The sequence below is a fragment of the Otolemur garnettii genome, unplaced genomic scaffold, assembly GCF_000181295.1.
Source record: "Otolemur garnettii isolate 467f Iridium unplaced genomic scaffold, OtoGar3 scaffold00011, whole genome shotgun sequence".
NCBI classification, from domain to species: Eukaryota; Metazoa; Chordata; class Mammalia; order Primates; family Galagidae; genus Otolemur; species Otolemur garnettii.
The window spans coordinates 23,021,161-23,039,016 of NW_003852406.1; the positions used below are offsets into that span (position 1 = coordinate 23,021,161).

Below are 17,856 nucleotides of genomic sequence, written 5' to 3' on the forward strand. Positions count from 1 at the left end.
CTAAATGTGAACAAACTGAATTTAAAAAATTAAAATGACTTTTTTCCTGAAAGTTCAGGCCAAAAAGATGGGTGCACATTATATATGGAAGTTCATTATATACAGCAAAATATGGTATTTGGTAATTGACTCTAGATAGCTAACTGAAAATGGTTATCATCTTCTGTAGTCTAGACCCCACTGTTTCCTACTCCAAATTCTCTAAAGATAATAAACTAGTTTAACTTCCAAAGCTCTTATAAGAATGTTCAAAACAATATTCTGGAGAAAGTGTTTTATTGATGGTTGAAGACAAAATAAAAAACACATCAAGATCTCCTCCCACCCTAATGGAAAGGAAAATGGAACACTGAATTATAAGTGTTCAGTTTAGAACTTTGTTCCTCTGTGGAACTTTAAATAGGTAACTTAATATTCATGAAATGGAACTCACGCTGAAAGACAACATTAAATTTAAGAAAGAAATTAGATATTGTTTATGTAAACTGTCCATATTTACCCAAATAAACTTAAATCCGATTCAGACTTTTCATTGTTATTTCTACACTGAAAAAAATATATAATAGCTTATTCTTTGGTATGAGAAGCTATATTATGTTTCTTTTACCCTGTCATACAAAAATGGGATAAAAAGTCTGGTTCAAGATATTCAAATGTTATTGCTAAGGCACATTTTGCAATTTAAGAAAACTCAACTGAAATGAGTCTTTGTTCAGGTATTTGTTAATGGTCAATCAGTAATTTTCAGTCTGAATGGTAAACAAAATGTTAATAAAAGTAACGAGACATATCCTTTATATAAGAGTACATATTATAGACATGCCTAATTTTATTTTCTTGCTATCTACTTTCTTATATTTTACTGTATTATTGCACTTTTATCTAAAAATTTTAAATTCTAAAAATTTAAAAAATCTTACATAAAATCAATGCTGTAATGCTAACTTTGTAAGAAAATTGCATTTCACATGAATAATCTCATTAGTACAACTTTCCTATAAGTACAAAGCATTTGAGGATGCATAAATAATGAGTGTTTAGTTATTATAGTAGCAAATGTCAAAGTAAATTGCTAAAAAAAGTCTAAAGTTTTTGACACTTTGAAAAATCTATCATTTGTCATTCTTCTCTAAAACCATGGCAAGAAAAGTCTCCACAAGTAAAAAACTGAGATGCTGTTGTAAAGATTATGAGGCAATTTTATTATAAATACCTGATATAGTCCATCCCTACCTGTTCTTAATCTAAGTGTAATTTAGCACTACAATCCGTGTATGAAAAAAGTACAAAGGCATAAAAGTTATCAGTATAGAAAGAAAAAAAATCTGTACCGCCAAAACGAGTCAAAGACACGTAGTAAGTTACTTTAATAAAGATATAACTTGGCCAGCCAAGTTATAATGTATTTCTTGCAAGTATATTAGTTCTAGAGGTTCTGAGGCTTCTAAAAGGTCTTCTTGACCCAGTGAAAAAGTGGCGACCGACCAATTTATTACCACAAATTAATTAATTTCCCTGAAGGAAATCTTTAAATGATTATTTCTGCCTAACCTTTCTTTGTATGGATCCACTCAGATGGCTCATGTTTTGTTAGAAACTCAGGTTTAAAAATATGTAGTCAAAGGCAAAGTGTTACGCTGTTTATAAAACTAACATACATAGAATGTAAGATTTGAACTGACCCTGAAAATGTCAGTAACAGTAAGATTTGAAGTGATATTGGAAAAGTCAGTGACCTTCATCTAATCAAAAAAACCTACTGATGGAACAAAATATATTTTATTTTAATTATATGAGCATAGTAAGGCCCAGAAAGAACATGGAGCTGCACAGAGAATGTTCAGCACCAGCAGGATACAGCAGACGGGGCTCAGTGCTAACCGCTAGCACACAAGCCCCTGCCGCATTTGTATGATCTGCAGTAAGGCCTCCTGAACATCTTCATCCATGTGACCCTTGAGAAAAAGAAGAGGAGAAATATTTTCTGTCATCTTTGTTTGCACAAGAATTCTGAAGACAAAGCCTTCACAATATAGAGTATTAACTAGTCGTGAGTCACCAAATGCTAAACTCGCGCCACTACGGTGATACCTAAAGAAATTATTGGAAAAGAGAGTGGAGCTCTATCTTGAAAAGAAAGAGGTCAATAAGCACTGCATAGCGGTTGCTCTTAATGTCTATTATCAGAAAATCAATGGACAAACTACTCCCTTTCTCTTTTACACTGACGGTCTCAGGTGACAGGAGCAGCTTAAGTCCTAAATGAACAAAGTAAATCACATGGAAATGTTTTGTTGCTGCTGCTGAGGTTCTTTTTTGTAATGAGAAAAGTGCTTGATTAAAAATCCCTTTATATTTTTTTGCCTAGAAAAATCTTTCTGTAGAGATACCTAATTATTTAAAATTATTATATAATATCCCATTATATAAATGTATTAAACTTCTTTGCTCATTTCCCTAAAGATGAACATTTAAGGTAGTTCCAATCTTTATGGAAGATTCTTTAAGAAGAAACTTCTGGGTCAAAAAGCAGACTCTATTTTTAATATGGCAAAGTACTAAAAATTTCTCTCTATAGAGAATATAATATTTCACACTCCCACCAACAGTATATATAAGTGCCCACTTTTCATACATTCTGGCTAATGGTACAGACTGTCATTTCGTTTAATACTATCAATTCCATAGGTGAAAAATGGTACCTCTCTGTTCATTTGCCTCTCCCCCATTACTGATAAGACTGAGCATTTTTTTACATGCACATTTGCCATTTATATTTGAAAAGAAATACTTTAAACTTAAAATGGTGGTAAGAGTTGATTAAATGCAAGTTGATATGATGGGCTTATACCCCCCTCCCACCACACTTTTTTTTTCTTTTTTTGCTGGAGGACTTGAATAGGTTTTAGCACAACACTTCCTAGTAACATAAAAGGTTTTGTTTCCAAAATCTGTTTCTGTAACAGCAAGATGTTTAAATTTCAAGTATTAGCCATAGTTGACTAAACTAAATTTCTTAGTTAACCTTATGATGCCAGAAGGCAAGACTATTTCAGATGCCAATTGCTTTCATTGTTTCATTAGGACTCAGTAGAAAATAATTTTGTATTTCAGAAGCATATATTATACAAATAGAGAGGCTTGTTAGTCTGCTGTGTCTTTTCCCCAGAGCAAGCTCTTCTTCGCTTGGCCAATGCTAGTGAGTTCCTCTTTCTCCTTAATACTGATTTTCTGTGCTTTTCTACTATGTTCCCTCCTAAATTTCCTGTTCCCATGTTCCTCAATAGTCTTCTCTAATAATTAGAATAAACTTTCAAATCCTAGTTTATTTTCTGTTTACTCAAATAGAGTAGCTATATAGATACCTTCTTCTATCGTAACATTCATTCTTTTTCACTGGCTTCCCTCTGCCTCCTACAGAAAAGGCAAGCTACTGATTTTAAAAATTTGGTGTCATAACAATTATTTTCTTATTTTTTACTATGTTATCTAGTTCTCTTTTAAAAAATGGTCTTTCTTTGAAGTTTTCTCTTAACACCCATTTTTCCTTCCTTCATATCTTTTTGTTTGTGGCCTAATACACTTCAAATAATTCCCATTGTATCTCTGCTGTTATTCTAACATTTTTCTCTTTTTGTCAATCTTTCTGAAAACTCCAGTCTGAGAATTTGGGAAATGTTGCACATAGGGTTTCTATAGGACATTAAGTATAGTAGCCTTCATGTGTTAAACATTTCTTAGTATGATTTAAGGAAAAATATCTTTCTCAGTATACCTCTAAAGAGGAAAAATTATAGTTCTATGCTTCACTAAGTTTAAGGCTCAATAAATATTATCAATTATATCTTCATGGACCAATTTTTCTTTAATTATTACAATTCTATATATACCCTCTCATCATTTTCATAGTTTTCTAGTATTCTTTACATTTCAAACAGATACTCCTAAGTTACCAAGAAACATAGGAAATCCTTTCCACTCTCCTCTTGTAGCCAACAGCCACGTGTGGATGTCAGGACATTACAGCAACACCACTAACATGTTGCCATCACATGTGACCCAAGTGTCCATAAACTGAGTGACAAACAAATGAAGACGACACTAAGTTTAACATGTGTTACCAGACAGCTTTGTGAATTTTTCTGGGAGACACAAATCATGACTAAAGGGAATGATTATTTTTAAATAAGTATGTGGGGCAAAGCTACTTTAAACATCAACTTCTTTCACATAATTTACTTGAAAATAAAAAATAATTTTCTCTAAAATAATATTCTTTCCAAAGGAGAAATAATTCTTTACCTGTGCAGCACTGAGAAGGTGTGTCCGATAAATTGAGATTACTTCTTGGTGCTGTCTGTCAGCATCCTAGAAATGAGGAACGATAGATCAGAGTATCAGCATTCACCTTTCCAAACACAGGGAGGCTCGTGACAATGCTGACCTCAGGTCTGATGCCACAAAACAGTAACATTATTAAAATTATAATAACTCCTGGTCCTTTTCATAACAAACTACCTTGTTGCTACCAGAGGCAGAATTCCAAAACATAAAAAGAATATAAAACCCCTATAATGAACGTGTTGGAATTCATAGTAAAAGCAATGCCACTACCCTAAGTAACACGAAGTTATTGCCTTAGCTCACATCTAATGCCATGAACTTATGCAGACACTTACCAACTTATACTTTGGATTACTGTAAGAACGTCCCATCTTGCCTCCCTATCTCTACCCTGGATTCCCTATCATGTTTCTGAGTCTAAGGTGGAGCTTTCCTCACATCAGTATGGCTCAAAAACTTTGGGTGACACTACATAGAAGAGAGAATCCAAACTCATCAGCTTGATTCTCAACAATTCCCACAATTTGGCTTCAGTTAGCTCCCAAATACAATAGCTCCCTTCTCACAGTTTCACTACTGGCAGTTTTCCTTTCTCTGTTCAGTTTCCTGTGGGTACATGTAGTATAATAAGATACTCTGAGAGAGAGAGATCATATTCTCAAAACTTCTATTACAGCATATTGCTATAAGTGTTCTATTTTATTATTAGTTATTATTATAAATCTCTTACTCTGCCTAATTTATAAATTAAACTTTACTATAGGTACATATGTACATGAAAAAACATAGTCTTTCTGCAGTTTCAGGCATCCAATGGGGGTTTTAGAACATATCCCTAGTGGAAACATGGGGACTAATACATAGGCATTTTCCTGCCCCCAGCCATGCACTTACACTCTACCCCCACGCCTTTTCCAAGACGATATTGTTTGCATGTACTATCCTCTGTTTTCCTTCCATCTACCAAAACTCCATGTTATTTTATAAGTTCAGGCCAGGTACTCCATTCCTTGAAACTAGCTTCCACCACACCAGTAATCTTTCCTTCCTAGGATCTCCTAGCACTTAGAAACATGGTACTGCATTCTCAATTCTCTATTTGACATCTTTCCACCTTATTATTTTTACTTTTCATGGATCTAGATTTTTGCCTCTTTTACAACCTAGAAGTCCTTGGGACAGGAACAGTAAATTCTCTTTATCCCTGACAGGACTTGTTGTGAACATAAGAAACAGTTATTTCCAATTATTAAAGGGATACCATATCCTTCTGATAATATCCAAGTCAGCAATTTGCCATCATTAAAATAGCTAGAACAGTGTTAAAAACTTAGCACTTTTTTAAAAAAACAAACTACTTCTATTCAAAAATAACTTATAACCAATTCCTACAAAATAGGATAATACTAGCAACAATTTACCCTTGATTAGGCCATGTTTTACCCTAGCGTTTCTAGGTATATTAATTTAATTAAAAATGTAAACAAGTTATAAGTTTTTAATTAACCTATTTTATGGATGAGGATACCAAGGTTTAAAGAGTATATTCCATGCTACTTGCTTGTAAGTGGCAAGGCTAAGACCAGAGCTCCCAAATTTTAGCATCTAAATCCAGACACCTTCTTTCAATATACGAAGGAGAGAAAGGAGATCCAGATGCCATATTTTAATATATGAGACTATAAGGAATAAAACCATAGGAATGCCTTTCTTTGGTCATCATAAGGGTAACAGATTATTAAAAACCTCCTTTCATTTAGTGGTCCAATATTTTTAGAGACTACATCACAGTAAGAAAGATGCCGCGTTGGAGTCAGCCAGTCCTGGGTCTATACCCCAGCTGTATGACCCCAGGCATCAAGTATTTTAATCTTCTGTTTCCTTAAAAATAAAACCAAGGGATGAAAAAAAGCTGCTTTGCAGGACTGTAATGAAGGTAAAGCATGTAAATGATTAACATTAGTAACTGGCATACAGCAAGCAGCAAATAAATGATATTATACCACAAGTATAGTTAACTTTTAGCAAAAACAATTATATTCGTGGACCTTAACAAAGCTGTAAGAGTCGATTTAATTTGTAAAGAAGCTTTACAAACTCCCAGGAGCCCCTCTCTACACTGGGTCACTCACCGCCAGCTGCTGCTGCAGGGATTTCACCTGGTGCTGCAGAGTGTCAATCAGCTGGCTCTGTCTCTTGGTGGGGTTCCCACTGGTGTAGGTGAGTTGGGAAAGGCCATTGAGTGCTTGTTTTAGTCTTTCTACATCGTTAAGCAGTTCAGTTATCTTTTTAAACAAAGAAAAAAGTTGTGAGAGAAACGTATTATTGACTCATTCATTCATAACTAACATCTTTGCGCAATCATTCCTTGGAGGCATAAACTTTATATACCAGAAAATAGAGGTATGAATATCACCAAGATGATCCACAGTACATACGATATATAATTTAAATTCAAATGTCTCTCATTAAACTCTTTACAAAAGCAATATTACATATCTCCTAAGATTAGAGTATGACCTTAGTCTTCCTCCTTTTAGATTATACATCATTTTCTATGAAGGTATATAAACTATCTTCTGGGTGACATTTGGAACATAGGAAGAGAGGGGGATTCCCTTCAACAAAGTGTGAAAAACAAAAGTGCATGGCTCATGTAAGTTTAGAATTAACATGTGTGCCTTGTTCCCTTTCCAAGAGTTTAATCTTTAAAAAGAGGGAGGAGGAAGAGTTTATTTAATACTATTTTATTTGGAGAGGGGGAAAAAAAAAGAAAATCAAATGCAATTATAATATATGGCTTATACATAGTACATGCTCAGTAAGTGACAAGTATAAGAAGGTATTAAGAATCAGCTATTATATTTCTGTAATCATAACCACTTCCAAACAAGTTCAGAGTATTTAAATTCCAAATGATAAAAGATGTGCCAGAGGTTAGTACAGGTACGTCTTCACTGAGGTCTGGGCCTGCTTTTACTCATCACTGTATCCCTAGAACATGGCATGTAGAAGGCATTCAATGATTACATGTTGGATGAATAAAATAGCAGTCATATCTCATCTACATAACTTCATGCAACTACCAGTTTCAAAAATACTCTTATCTATTCTGTACATTGTACCATGAGAATGAAGATAAGAAGGGAAGATAAATTATAAACCCTGCCCTCTGTTTACTGTAGGCTGAATAGACAGGGAGGAGTTTGGGATGGAAGATACAGAGTGGTAAATAAGGTCACCTTCTTTAGGTAGGCTGCTACTCAGCAGAAAGAGGAGAAAAGACATTCTTTTTTTTTTTTTAGAGACTTGGGTAGAGTGCCGTGGCATCACAGTTCACAGCAACCTCCAACTCCTGGGCTCAAGCAAGTCTCCTGCCTCCGCCTCCCAAGTAGCTGGGACCACAGGCACCTGCCACAACGCCCAGTTATTTTTTGGTTGCAGCCGTCATTGTTGTTTTGGCGGGCTGGAGCTGGATTCAAACCCACCACCTTAGGTGTATGTGGCTGGCGCCTTAGCCACTTGAGCCACAGGCACCAAGCCAGGAAAGACATTCTTGACAGGACTAGTCTATAGAAAGATATGTGTGATAGAACATACAATGAATTGGGGGGCTCACTTCGCTAATATGGGTGAATTCCAAGATCAAGTTTGGGATGCTCCCCAGAGTGTTCAGTTTCCTGCAACCCAGAAATAGCTGGTTTTCATCCTCTCCATCCCCATATTTCAGAGGCTACAAACACCCTGAATTTTGACTATTCACCTATGAAGCAAGTAAACCATGAGTCATCCTATATTTCCTCAATTAAAGGAACAGAAGGAGAAATGATTTTGATTTTTGTTTGTTACTTTTTCTCAATTCAGAAACTTTTGCATACTGGTAGTCAAACCAAAAGGGGACATTTTTAATGGTCACTTTGTTAATACTTTCATAAACCTCCATGGAATACCATGGCAAAGAGTACTACTGTCCTTCTTCCCTGGGGTTTCCAACCCACAGCCATGCAGCCTTTGTCCCTACCTTATTATCTTTTGCCTCGATTTGTTTAGCAGATTCTTGTATTCTTCTCTGTAATTCTGTGATAGTTGTTAAGGACTTATCACATCGTTCCTTCTGATCTTTGATTTCTTGCTCAATGCTGAAATGCAGTAATTCCTTCTCATCTTTTGCAGACAGTTCCTTCTTTTTGGCATGTAAAACTTCCTCACATACTTCCTCATACTTTCTATTCAGGTTGGCCAACTTTTCATTTAGGTTGGAGATCTGCGTCTCCAAGTCACTTTTTGTTGCTTTGTATTTAGACAAATCAACTACCTCTCTGGTCTCCAACTTTTTTAATGCTTGTTTGGTACTCTGAACCTCAGACTGAAGTTTGGAGACTTCTTCAGTTTTTTTTTGGCTTTCTTCTTCCTTTTCTCTCAAGCTGGCTTTTATGATTCCAACTTCTTTCTCAAATGCTTCCTTAACCTGCAAATGCTCTGCCAGGGGCACAGAAGAGTTCTTCTGATTCTCCAACAACTGATGCAGTCTGGTCACTGTCTGCTGCTCTTTCTCATAACACCTTTGCATAGTCTTCAGCTCTTCCTTTAGATTCTCAATTGTGCCATTAAGAGATTTTTTCAGGGCCTCGACCTGTTCCACTGGAACATGCTGTTTTTGCAAAAGATTTTGCACTGCAAGCATCTCAGAAGTTTGCTTGGCAATTTCTTCCACTAGCTTCTCTTTCTCATTCTTTACCTCTGTGTATTTCTGGGACAGGTCTTTTAACTGTTTGTTCACCTCTTCTGTTTTTCTGTTCAGTGCTCTTTCCGTTTCACGGGAATTCTCAATGAGGACATTCTTATCCTTTAAATCTTTCTGAAGGGTAACAATCTCCTTCTTTAACTTGTCATTCTCTTGCTTATTTTTCCTGGCCTCTTCCTCCCTGACGCTGTACTTTTGTGTCTGCTCCGATAACTGTTCTTTTAGTTCCTTCTCTGTTGCTTTAAATTTTCTCTCACACTCTTCAAAGTTGATAATTGGTGCGTATTTTAGCTTAATGCATTCTTGTATGGTGTCAAGTTCCTTCTTCTGGGCTTTAATTTCAGCGTGCAGTGTCACAATCTCCTCTTGGCCTTTTTTGTAGTTAGCCAGTATTTCAGCGTTGTTGTCCTGGACCTTTTTCAGGCTCTTACTTACAGTACTCATCTTTTCCTCATGTTCCTCTAGGCTGATGTACTCAGCTTTTATTTGGTTCTGAGTGTTTTCCAGGTTTCTCTTCAATATTTCATTCTCATCTTTTATTTTTATAAATTCTTGATTTATATCTTCAAATTTTTTCTTCACATCCAGTAATTCTCTGTTAGCTTTATCTAATGTGTTATTCAACGCTGTTTTAATCTCTTCGTGGGTTTTAACTGGCATATACTGATTACTCATAGTCTTTTTCAAGTTATTATTTTCAGACATGAGCGCACATATTTTCTCTTGGTCTTCACCACATTTTTTCTTCAGTTCAGACACTTGTTTTTTAAGCTCAACAATATTGGATTTCAGAGCCGTTATCTCTTTTTCATGTTTCTCGGGAGGAACAAACACAGTTTCCAGGCGGCTAACGTTCTTACTTAAACTGTCATTTTCCTTCTGCAGTTTCTCTATTTCCAACACCTTTTCTGTATATTTCTGTGTCACATCTGAAAGCTTTTTATTTAACTCATCGATAATTACATCATGTGACTTTTTCATTTCTTCGCTCAATTTTAAAGGAACATAATGATTTTTCATTTCTATTGTTAAGTTTTGTACTTGCTGGTTGAGGAGCTTATTATCCAGATAAACCTTTTCGATCTCCTTTTGTAATGTCTGATTTTTCAGTGTTAACTCCGTGACCTTCTTCCCAAGTTCTCCTGATTTTTGCTCCAATTTGTTCTTCAACTGTTCGTGTTCTTCTGGTTTGACATGCTGAGCAAGCTTGGCCTTAACATTCTCAAGTTCTCTCTTTAACTGTCTAATTTCACTAAGTGATTTTTCATATTCTCTTTCCCTTTCTGCTAATTTTTTTGCTTTCTCATTCACTTCATTTGATAATAAGCTCTTCATGTTTTCAAATTTTTCTGTTGGAACAGAAAGAGCCAACTTTGCTAACGCTTCTTTTAACTGGCCTTCTGTCTCCAAGACCTTTCTTCCTTTCTTCTCTCGCTCCATTTCACACATACTAAATTCCTTCTGCAATCGATTATTTTCTTCCATCAGCTTGCCTTCATCCCTCTTGAACTGTTCCATCAACATCTCATTGTGTTTGATCTGGTTTCTCAGCTTTCCCACTTCTGCGGAAGCACCCTCATATTTGGCTTTCATGTCTTTCAGCTGATCCTTCAGTTCCTCTGTTAGCCTGTGATTCCCTGTGGCCGCTTCACTTGTTAGGTGTTCTTTAAGGGCAAGAAAATGGGTCTGCATTTGTTTAACTTTACCTTCTGACTCAAACATCCTCTTCTGCACATCTTTTAATGCATCTTCTAATTGTTTTATCTGTTCATCTGAATCTTCCTTGACCCTTTCACATTCTAACGCTAAAGCTTTGCACTCTGCCACCTTGTGAGCAAGTTCATTTTGGAGCTTGAGCCGGTCTTGTTTTGCAGAATCACAGAAAGTTCGCATTGCTTCTAACTCTTTCTTTAAAATTTCATTTTCAGAGTATGAGGTTTGACTAGATAAAGACAGCTCCAGTGGTCTTAACATAGATCTACTCTGCATGTGGGCTGCCATACCTGGGGAAGTACACTGAAAAGAAAATGGAAAAGACATCAATCACAAATGCCTATAGAAGACATCAACTTTAAAGACATTAAGTGTATTTATTTGCCAGACTTAGAGTTCCCGCACCACCAGGAGTTAAAGGGGTTTAGACTATGCACTAAGATGGAAAAAAGTCACAGTACTGGTTTTTGTGGTAAGAAAAACAGTTTTGGGTATGATATCCTTAACACATTCAGAACATTTTCAGAGTTGTGTCTGCTTAATTCTATTTCTGGCAGAACAAAAAAGGACAATAGCTGGTGGGTGCTATTTTCTCTTTCTTGCCCCATTCATAATACCTTACCCACAAAAAAATATCAACTTTAGCAAAACGTATTTATTTCTGTATTTTATAGCACATGACGCACTTAGACCATCAAATTCTGAAAAAAGCTGTAAGACCCTTGAATAAAAACAAGTATTACAATTTTGAATATACAAATAATTTCACAAAATTAGATTATTTAACTTCTAAAAAGATATATGACCTCTGAGTACCTTCACTATTCCAACATACCATTCTCTAAATTACAGAATATCACCAAAATAAACCCAGTTAGTATGAAAGTTGTCAAGAGAATATTAGTCAATTCACAAAAAATAAACTAGTTTTCTCAAGTAGGAAGATAAAGTAAAATTAGTACATGATCATAGTATAAAATTTGTTTGATATCTTGTTCCTTCTATTAAATATAATTAAACTTCTTAGTAAAACAGTTTACAAATTTCAGAACATACAATCATTAAAGATTAATGTTTCCATTTTCCCCTTATAACCTAACACAACAAAGGCTCTTTACAAGTACTAATTCATTAATTAAAAGCTATGTGCTACTGAGCATGGTGGCTCACACATGTAATCCTAGCACTTGGTGTGACGGAGGCAGATGGATTGTTTGAGCTCAGGAGTCTAAGACCAGCCTGAGCATGAGTGAGACCCCATCTCTACTAAAACTAGAAAAACTCGCAGGGTTTTATAGTGGACACCTGTAGTTCTAGCTAGCTACTCATGAGTGGAGGCAAGAGGATGGCTTGAGCCCAAGAGTTTGAGGTTGCTGTGAGCTATGAATGACACAAATCATCTACCCCAGGGCAACAGAGTGAGACTCCATCTCAAAAAAAAAAAAAAAGAAGAAAAGCTGTATGCTATGAGAACATCTCATTATTTTAAGAGGCAGATTTCACTGTTATTCAATTAAATATGAACTGCTTTCCCCTAGATCAAGAGAAAGACAACTGACAAAATGTAATAATTTCCCAGCCTCAGTTTGCTTCTAAATTATCTTTTCAACTTACCAACTGTTTAGGCTAAGACTACTACAATTTACCAAGAAATTACTTATACAACCTCTATAATTATTTTATTGTAATCAAATATTTATCTAATCTTTTTAGAAACTGTCAGTTGATAACTATTCTTTCAACTTTGAATCTTAGAATTTTCTATCTTAGGCATCATGGAGGCTAACTTTTTCTGCCTATAGATGAAGGGATGTAAGAAAATACTTCAGAAGCCCAAATATTTGCCAGTTCTGCAATCCATGCTAGAAATGCAAACCTTCTATCTACTGAAAAGTAAACCCAAGGAACAGATAAACAGGTAAGAAAATCAGGCAACACTTTTCCCCTGAAAGCTTTATTTTGAGGTGAATTTCCAAAACATAAAACAAATATTTAGTTACAAGGGAAAATATATTTCAAAGCCACAAGAAATCACTTCTGAAATATTCATATCTGTCTTCTACTTTAGAGGGCATATATGAAGAGTTAACTGATTACTGTTAATGAATGGGTTAGAGAACAGAGGCTTCTTATTCAAAGACAATGAAACTGAAATTCAAATGTCTTATTACAACCACTACCATCAAAAACACTCTAGAGGGCACCAGAAACAGCACTATCTGCATTTATTAAATTCAAGAAGGCAACACCAACTTTTCAACTTTTCTTTGACAACGAAACCTTACTCAACATACATATACTTAATAAATATACAACGCTGCTTTCTTCTTTTTATAAAGGTGTGAATATTTTCTTTAAATATATTTTAAAATTATAAAAAAAAGTATTACCTGTGAGTCTGTCACATACATTTGACCTTGTTTAAGAAGCATATCTTCTTTTCCTAAATAAGTCCAAATAAATGACATAAATATCCATACCAGAGTAGACTAAGTATTAATGTGATGTTATTTCTTCTCCTTCATTATTTAAACAAAAGAGAAGCAGGAAGTACAACCCAAAATTATCTTTGTTCTAAAATACTCATATCATACATTTTCCTTATCATTTCTATAAACATAAGGGAAGTACCTACAGTCTAATGAAAAATAGATTCTAAGCTGGTTTTCAGGAACAGGTAAGACTGTTAGACTAACTAGGCTATGTGATTACTATAGAATATAGATCTTATAACCAACCAAAACAAGAGTAATATTTATTCCTTTAGATTTTATGTTAGAAGCTACAGTAGTCATCTTAATCTCTTCCTAGTTTCATCTTTTGAGGTATAACACACAAGTAGCTGGATAAAGTTTAGCAGTAGGAGTATTACGTATTAGACACATAAGAATAAATATCCTTCTTTGCTTGAACTAGGTGGACGGTAATGATAATCCATACTTTTATACTTACGGTTACTGAAATGACTTCCTGATCCTACATGATCACTCTGAAATCAGAAGCATAAAGTACAACATTTGAGGTGAAAGCCGCTTCATTTTGTTAACTCTCTGTCTATTTTAGCTCTAAATGATCTAAAACCACATTTTTGACATTCCTTGTTTCTCCTGAGTATTATTCTACTCAAACCCACCAAAAGACACAGTACTAGCAATAATTAGAGAGCTCACTTGGGAATAAACTACTTCACTAAGCATTTTAATAAAAGCAGCCAAGTGTTTCATGGAAAATTTTTATTGCTCCAAAGAAAAAAGTGAGCCCCAAGTGAATGGAAACAACTTTCAGTACCCACTGTTAGCTGCTGCTTTACCACAAAAGGAAGGAAGTGCCAGGTTTGCATCAAAAACTCATTACTTTACTACTGCTGGGAGCACAAACTCTATCTCATGGACTATGAAATATTAGCACAACCCCTTCCTTCAGAATTTATAGAATACTGATTACTTCTGAAGGCAAAAGGAGAGAGAGAGAGCAGGAAATGAAAGTGAGGCAAAGATCTGCACATAATTAATGATAAATCCATCAATGCTTCAGTTCGGAAAGAAGAATAAAGAAGCTGCAAACACTCTGATTCAAAATAGACTCCGACTGCTCCTTTTCCCAAGTAAGTCCAATACAAACAATCCAATATATAAATTAAAATAGTAAGCCTCAAAAGTAAAGACATGCATGTGTAGTTCCTATTTGTGTAGTAGCATATACTAGTACTAACAGCTACATATCAAACTCTGAATTAGGTGACTGCAATAAAAAACAATCCACAATTCATGACTACATCAATGACACCTCCCTTAATCCTTAGTGCTGTGCCCCAAAGGGTATGGAAAAATATCTGTTAAGCTGAGTTAAGTTCTTTGTTCTATGCAATATTTAACACTAAAGTTGGCAATAACTACTAAAATAACTACACGAATTGGGGGGTAGGTTTGGACATAAGGAGTTCAAAAAAATTTAATTTGGTTTTATTACCTTTCCATTATTTCTCAAATAAAAACAAATGTGCAAGTTATAAAATTAGCCTCAGTCTAAAATATCCTTATTTCCCCCTATCTTCCATACACATAAGGGAAATACCTACATATTAAGTATCATAATATAGTAATTCTGTTGGAGGTTATAAAGTTTTTAGCCATGTGAGAGGATATAGTAGTGGATGCTCAATGTTTGTCTATGACGAATTCTTAGTTCTTAATGGCTGCTTTTATAATTACTGGGTCACATACAAAGTGGGACTCAGAATTTTCTGCTTGAAAGTAAAAAAATCATTTCTAGTATCAAATTTCATCACAATAAGTATGTATTGACTAAGGAAAATGTCCCCATTATATTGAATGGGAAAAGTTACAAAACAAAACAGGATGTACAAAATGATCCTACCTGCTGAATGAGTATGTAACACTCAAATTATGCACAAAGGTCTACAAGGATAGACCGGTCAGGTGCTAACAGTGCTAAGACTATAGGTGTCTTTAACTAAATTTTTAGAAAAACTTTCTAATTTTTCTAAAATAAATGTGTGTTGTTTTTGTACTAAGAGAAATGTTACTTTTCCCTAGTTTATCATGACTTTATTGAAAGCTATAGACTTGATGATTTAAACAACTAGAGTTTGTTTAAAGCTACAAAACATTTTATTCTTAAGACAAGCAGACAGCCTACCTCTTAGAAGAAAAATATATACATAAATAGTCCACAAATTACAGGTGTCCAACTTTGATGAACACTTCCAAGGTCTCACATACACTTCCCATTTACGGTATTCTAAGTGTAAAACCAGCACTGCAGTTACAAGGACAAAGGAGCCAGATGCCTGGGTGCAAGGCCTGGTTCTACCACTGTGAAACCCCTCATGAGTAAACCTTTCTGTGCCTCAGCCACTTCACTTATCAAGTGCAGATAATGATAAAATCTACCACATAGAGTTGATGCGTTTATGAATGTATATAAGTGCACAAAGCAGTTCTTGGCACATGGTCAGTGCTATGAAAATGTTAGCAATTACTACTAATAGTTCCATAATTAACCTAAAAGAGTCTTCAAATATGAAAAAGAAGACACTATACCTAGGTCATTCTCTGGACAATGTTTCTGAATAATCGTTAGAATGCAGTCACACAAACATACAAATATACTTTTTGTTCTATTTTTAAAAATTTATCAAGGTATAACTCGTCTGCAGCAAAGTACACACATATTAAGTGTACAATACAATGATATGATTTTTGCCTATGTATGCCTTGTCTAATCACAACCCAGACCAAAATATAGAATATTTCCAGCACCCCAGAAGTTTCTTCATGCCTCAACCTAGTCAGTACCCAACCCTTCACCAAAAGGTGGCCTTCATTCTAACCTCTAACCTCAAAGACTAATTTAATTAGCTTTTAAACTTCATAGAAACAGAACTGCTCTGGGTGCATGTACACATGTGCTCTGGGTGTCTGATTTCTTCCGGGCAGCACCATGTCTGTGAGAGTCATCCATGCTTTATGATCTTCTCACAGTGCACACACCGTGAAGTGCACTGTGTTTGTGCTGTGGTCTGAATATCCTCTCAAATGTGTTGAAATTAATTTCCATTGTAGTGATATTAAGAGATGGGGCCTTTGGGGAAGTGATTTAGCCATGAGGGCTCCACTCAGACTACTTTTCTGCCTCCTGCCATGTGAGGACAGAGTGTTCCTCCTTTCTGCCATGTAACAATGCAGGAGGAAGGCCCTCACCATGAAAGCCAGAGCCTTGATCTTGGACTTCCCAGCCTTCATAACTATGAGAAATAAATTTTTCTTCTTTACAAATTACCTAGTCTCAGGTTATTTTGTTGCAGTGGAACAAATGGTCTAAGATACTTTTTTAAAAAATGTATTTTGGCATTATATTCCCCAATAAGAATGAAAGATTCACCCCAAAAAGCCACATTTTTCAGTGACACCATTGATGAGCCTTTCTGAGATAATCCTGGACACGCCACTTTTTTTATTATTAGCATCATAATCCCTGAAAATTTACAGCTAAAAATATGAAGTTCTGATAAGGTAAGGATGAGCACAAAGAGAAACTGGAACAGAACTAAATGTCAACTACACCCTCATCAATTTAAATGGTCTTATTTAACCTTTACAACTCTGTGGAAAAAGAGACGATCACCCTAATTTTGCCAAAGAGGCAATAAGCTCAGAAACGTTAAGAAAACAGCCCTACCAGGCACAGTGGCTTGTACCTGTAATCCCAGCTACCTGGGAGGCTGACGCTGGAGATCACTTGAGGCTAGGAGTTTCAGACTGGGCAACAAAGAAAGATCCAGTCTCTAAAAAAAATAAAAAAACTTATCCCAGGATGGTGGCATAGTTACTCATGAGGCTAAGGCAGGAAAAATGATTGAGCCCAGCTTAAGGCTCCAGTGAGCTACGATCATGCCACTGCACTCTAGCCTGAGTGACAGAGAAAAATCCTGTTTAAACATAAATAGTAATAAAAATTTAAAATAATAACAATAAACAAGCAGTCCAAAGTTATACTTTAGATAGATTTCTAATTCAAGTTTAAGTCTGATGCCAAGTCCCTATTATTCCCACTATGAATTACAGGAAATAATTTATGCTTTCTATACCTCAGAATATTTATATCTGTTCTTCAGAGCCTCAATAGTTCTTAAACTTTCTTCATGTTGCTTTTCTTTAGCTACTAAAAGGGACTTCAACTTTTCTCTCTGAAATAGAAAGGAATAAATACAGACTAAAATCATACTGTGCTTAAAACTGGATTAAAATTTTTGCTTACAAAAGCAAATTGCCATTACTTTGAGACCTGGAGTTAGTGAATTCTTCAACTTGGTAGATTTTAACTATTCATATAGTTGATAATTTCTAAAAATATATTAATAAAACATAACATATATGAACATTATGAAAAATTTAAATTTTTATCTTTTCATTTACTATATAACATTTAGAATTTTATATTTGTTCATGACAATTTTCACAGAAAGTGAGAAATCTAGCGGTAATAACAACAAAATGCCTACAATATCCCAGACCACTAATATTCAAAACATA

General features: G+C 35.1%; 1 protein-coding gene across 2 annotated transcripts in view; it reads right to left on the reverse strand.

Annotated features, from left to right (window-relative positions):
- Window positions 1-1,760: 1,760 nt before the first annotated feature.
- The window catches only part of UACA (uveal autoantigen with coiled-coil domains and ankyrin repeats), an 87,368-nt gene continuing 71,272 nt past the window's right edge, over window positions 1,761-17,856 (reverse strand). For both annotated transcript variants that reach the window (XM_012801973.2, XM_012801974.2), the window contains exons 13-19: window positions 17,412-17,510; window positions 13,754-13,790; window positions 13,192-13,244; window positions 8,366-11,104; window positions 6,477-6,629; window positions 4,303-4,368; window positions 1,761-1,955 (exon numbers count right to left, since the gene is read on the reverse strand). In XM_012801973.2, the coding sequence (XP_012657427.1) occupies window positions 1,884-1,955; window positions 4,303-4,368; window positions 6,477-6,629; window positions 8,366-11,104; window positions 13,192-13,244; window positions 13,754-13,790; window positions 17,412-17,510 (3,219 nt within the window). In that variant the 3' untranslated portion in view covers window positions 1,761-1,883. The remainder of the gene's footprint in view (window positions 1,956-4,302; window positions 4,369-6,476; window positions 6,630-8,365; window positions 11,105-13,191; window positions 13,245-13,753; window positions 13,791-17,411; window positions 17,511-17,856) is intronic.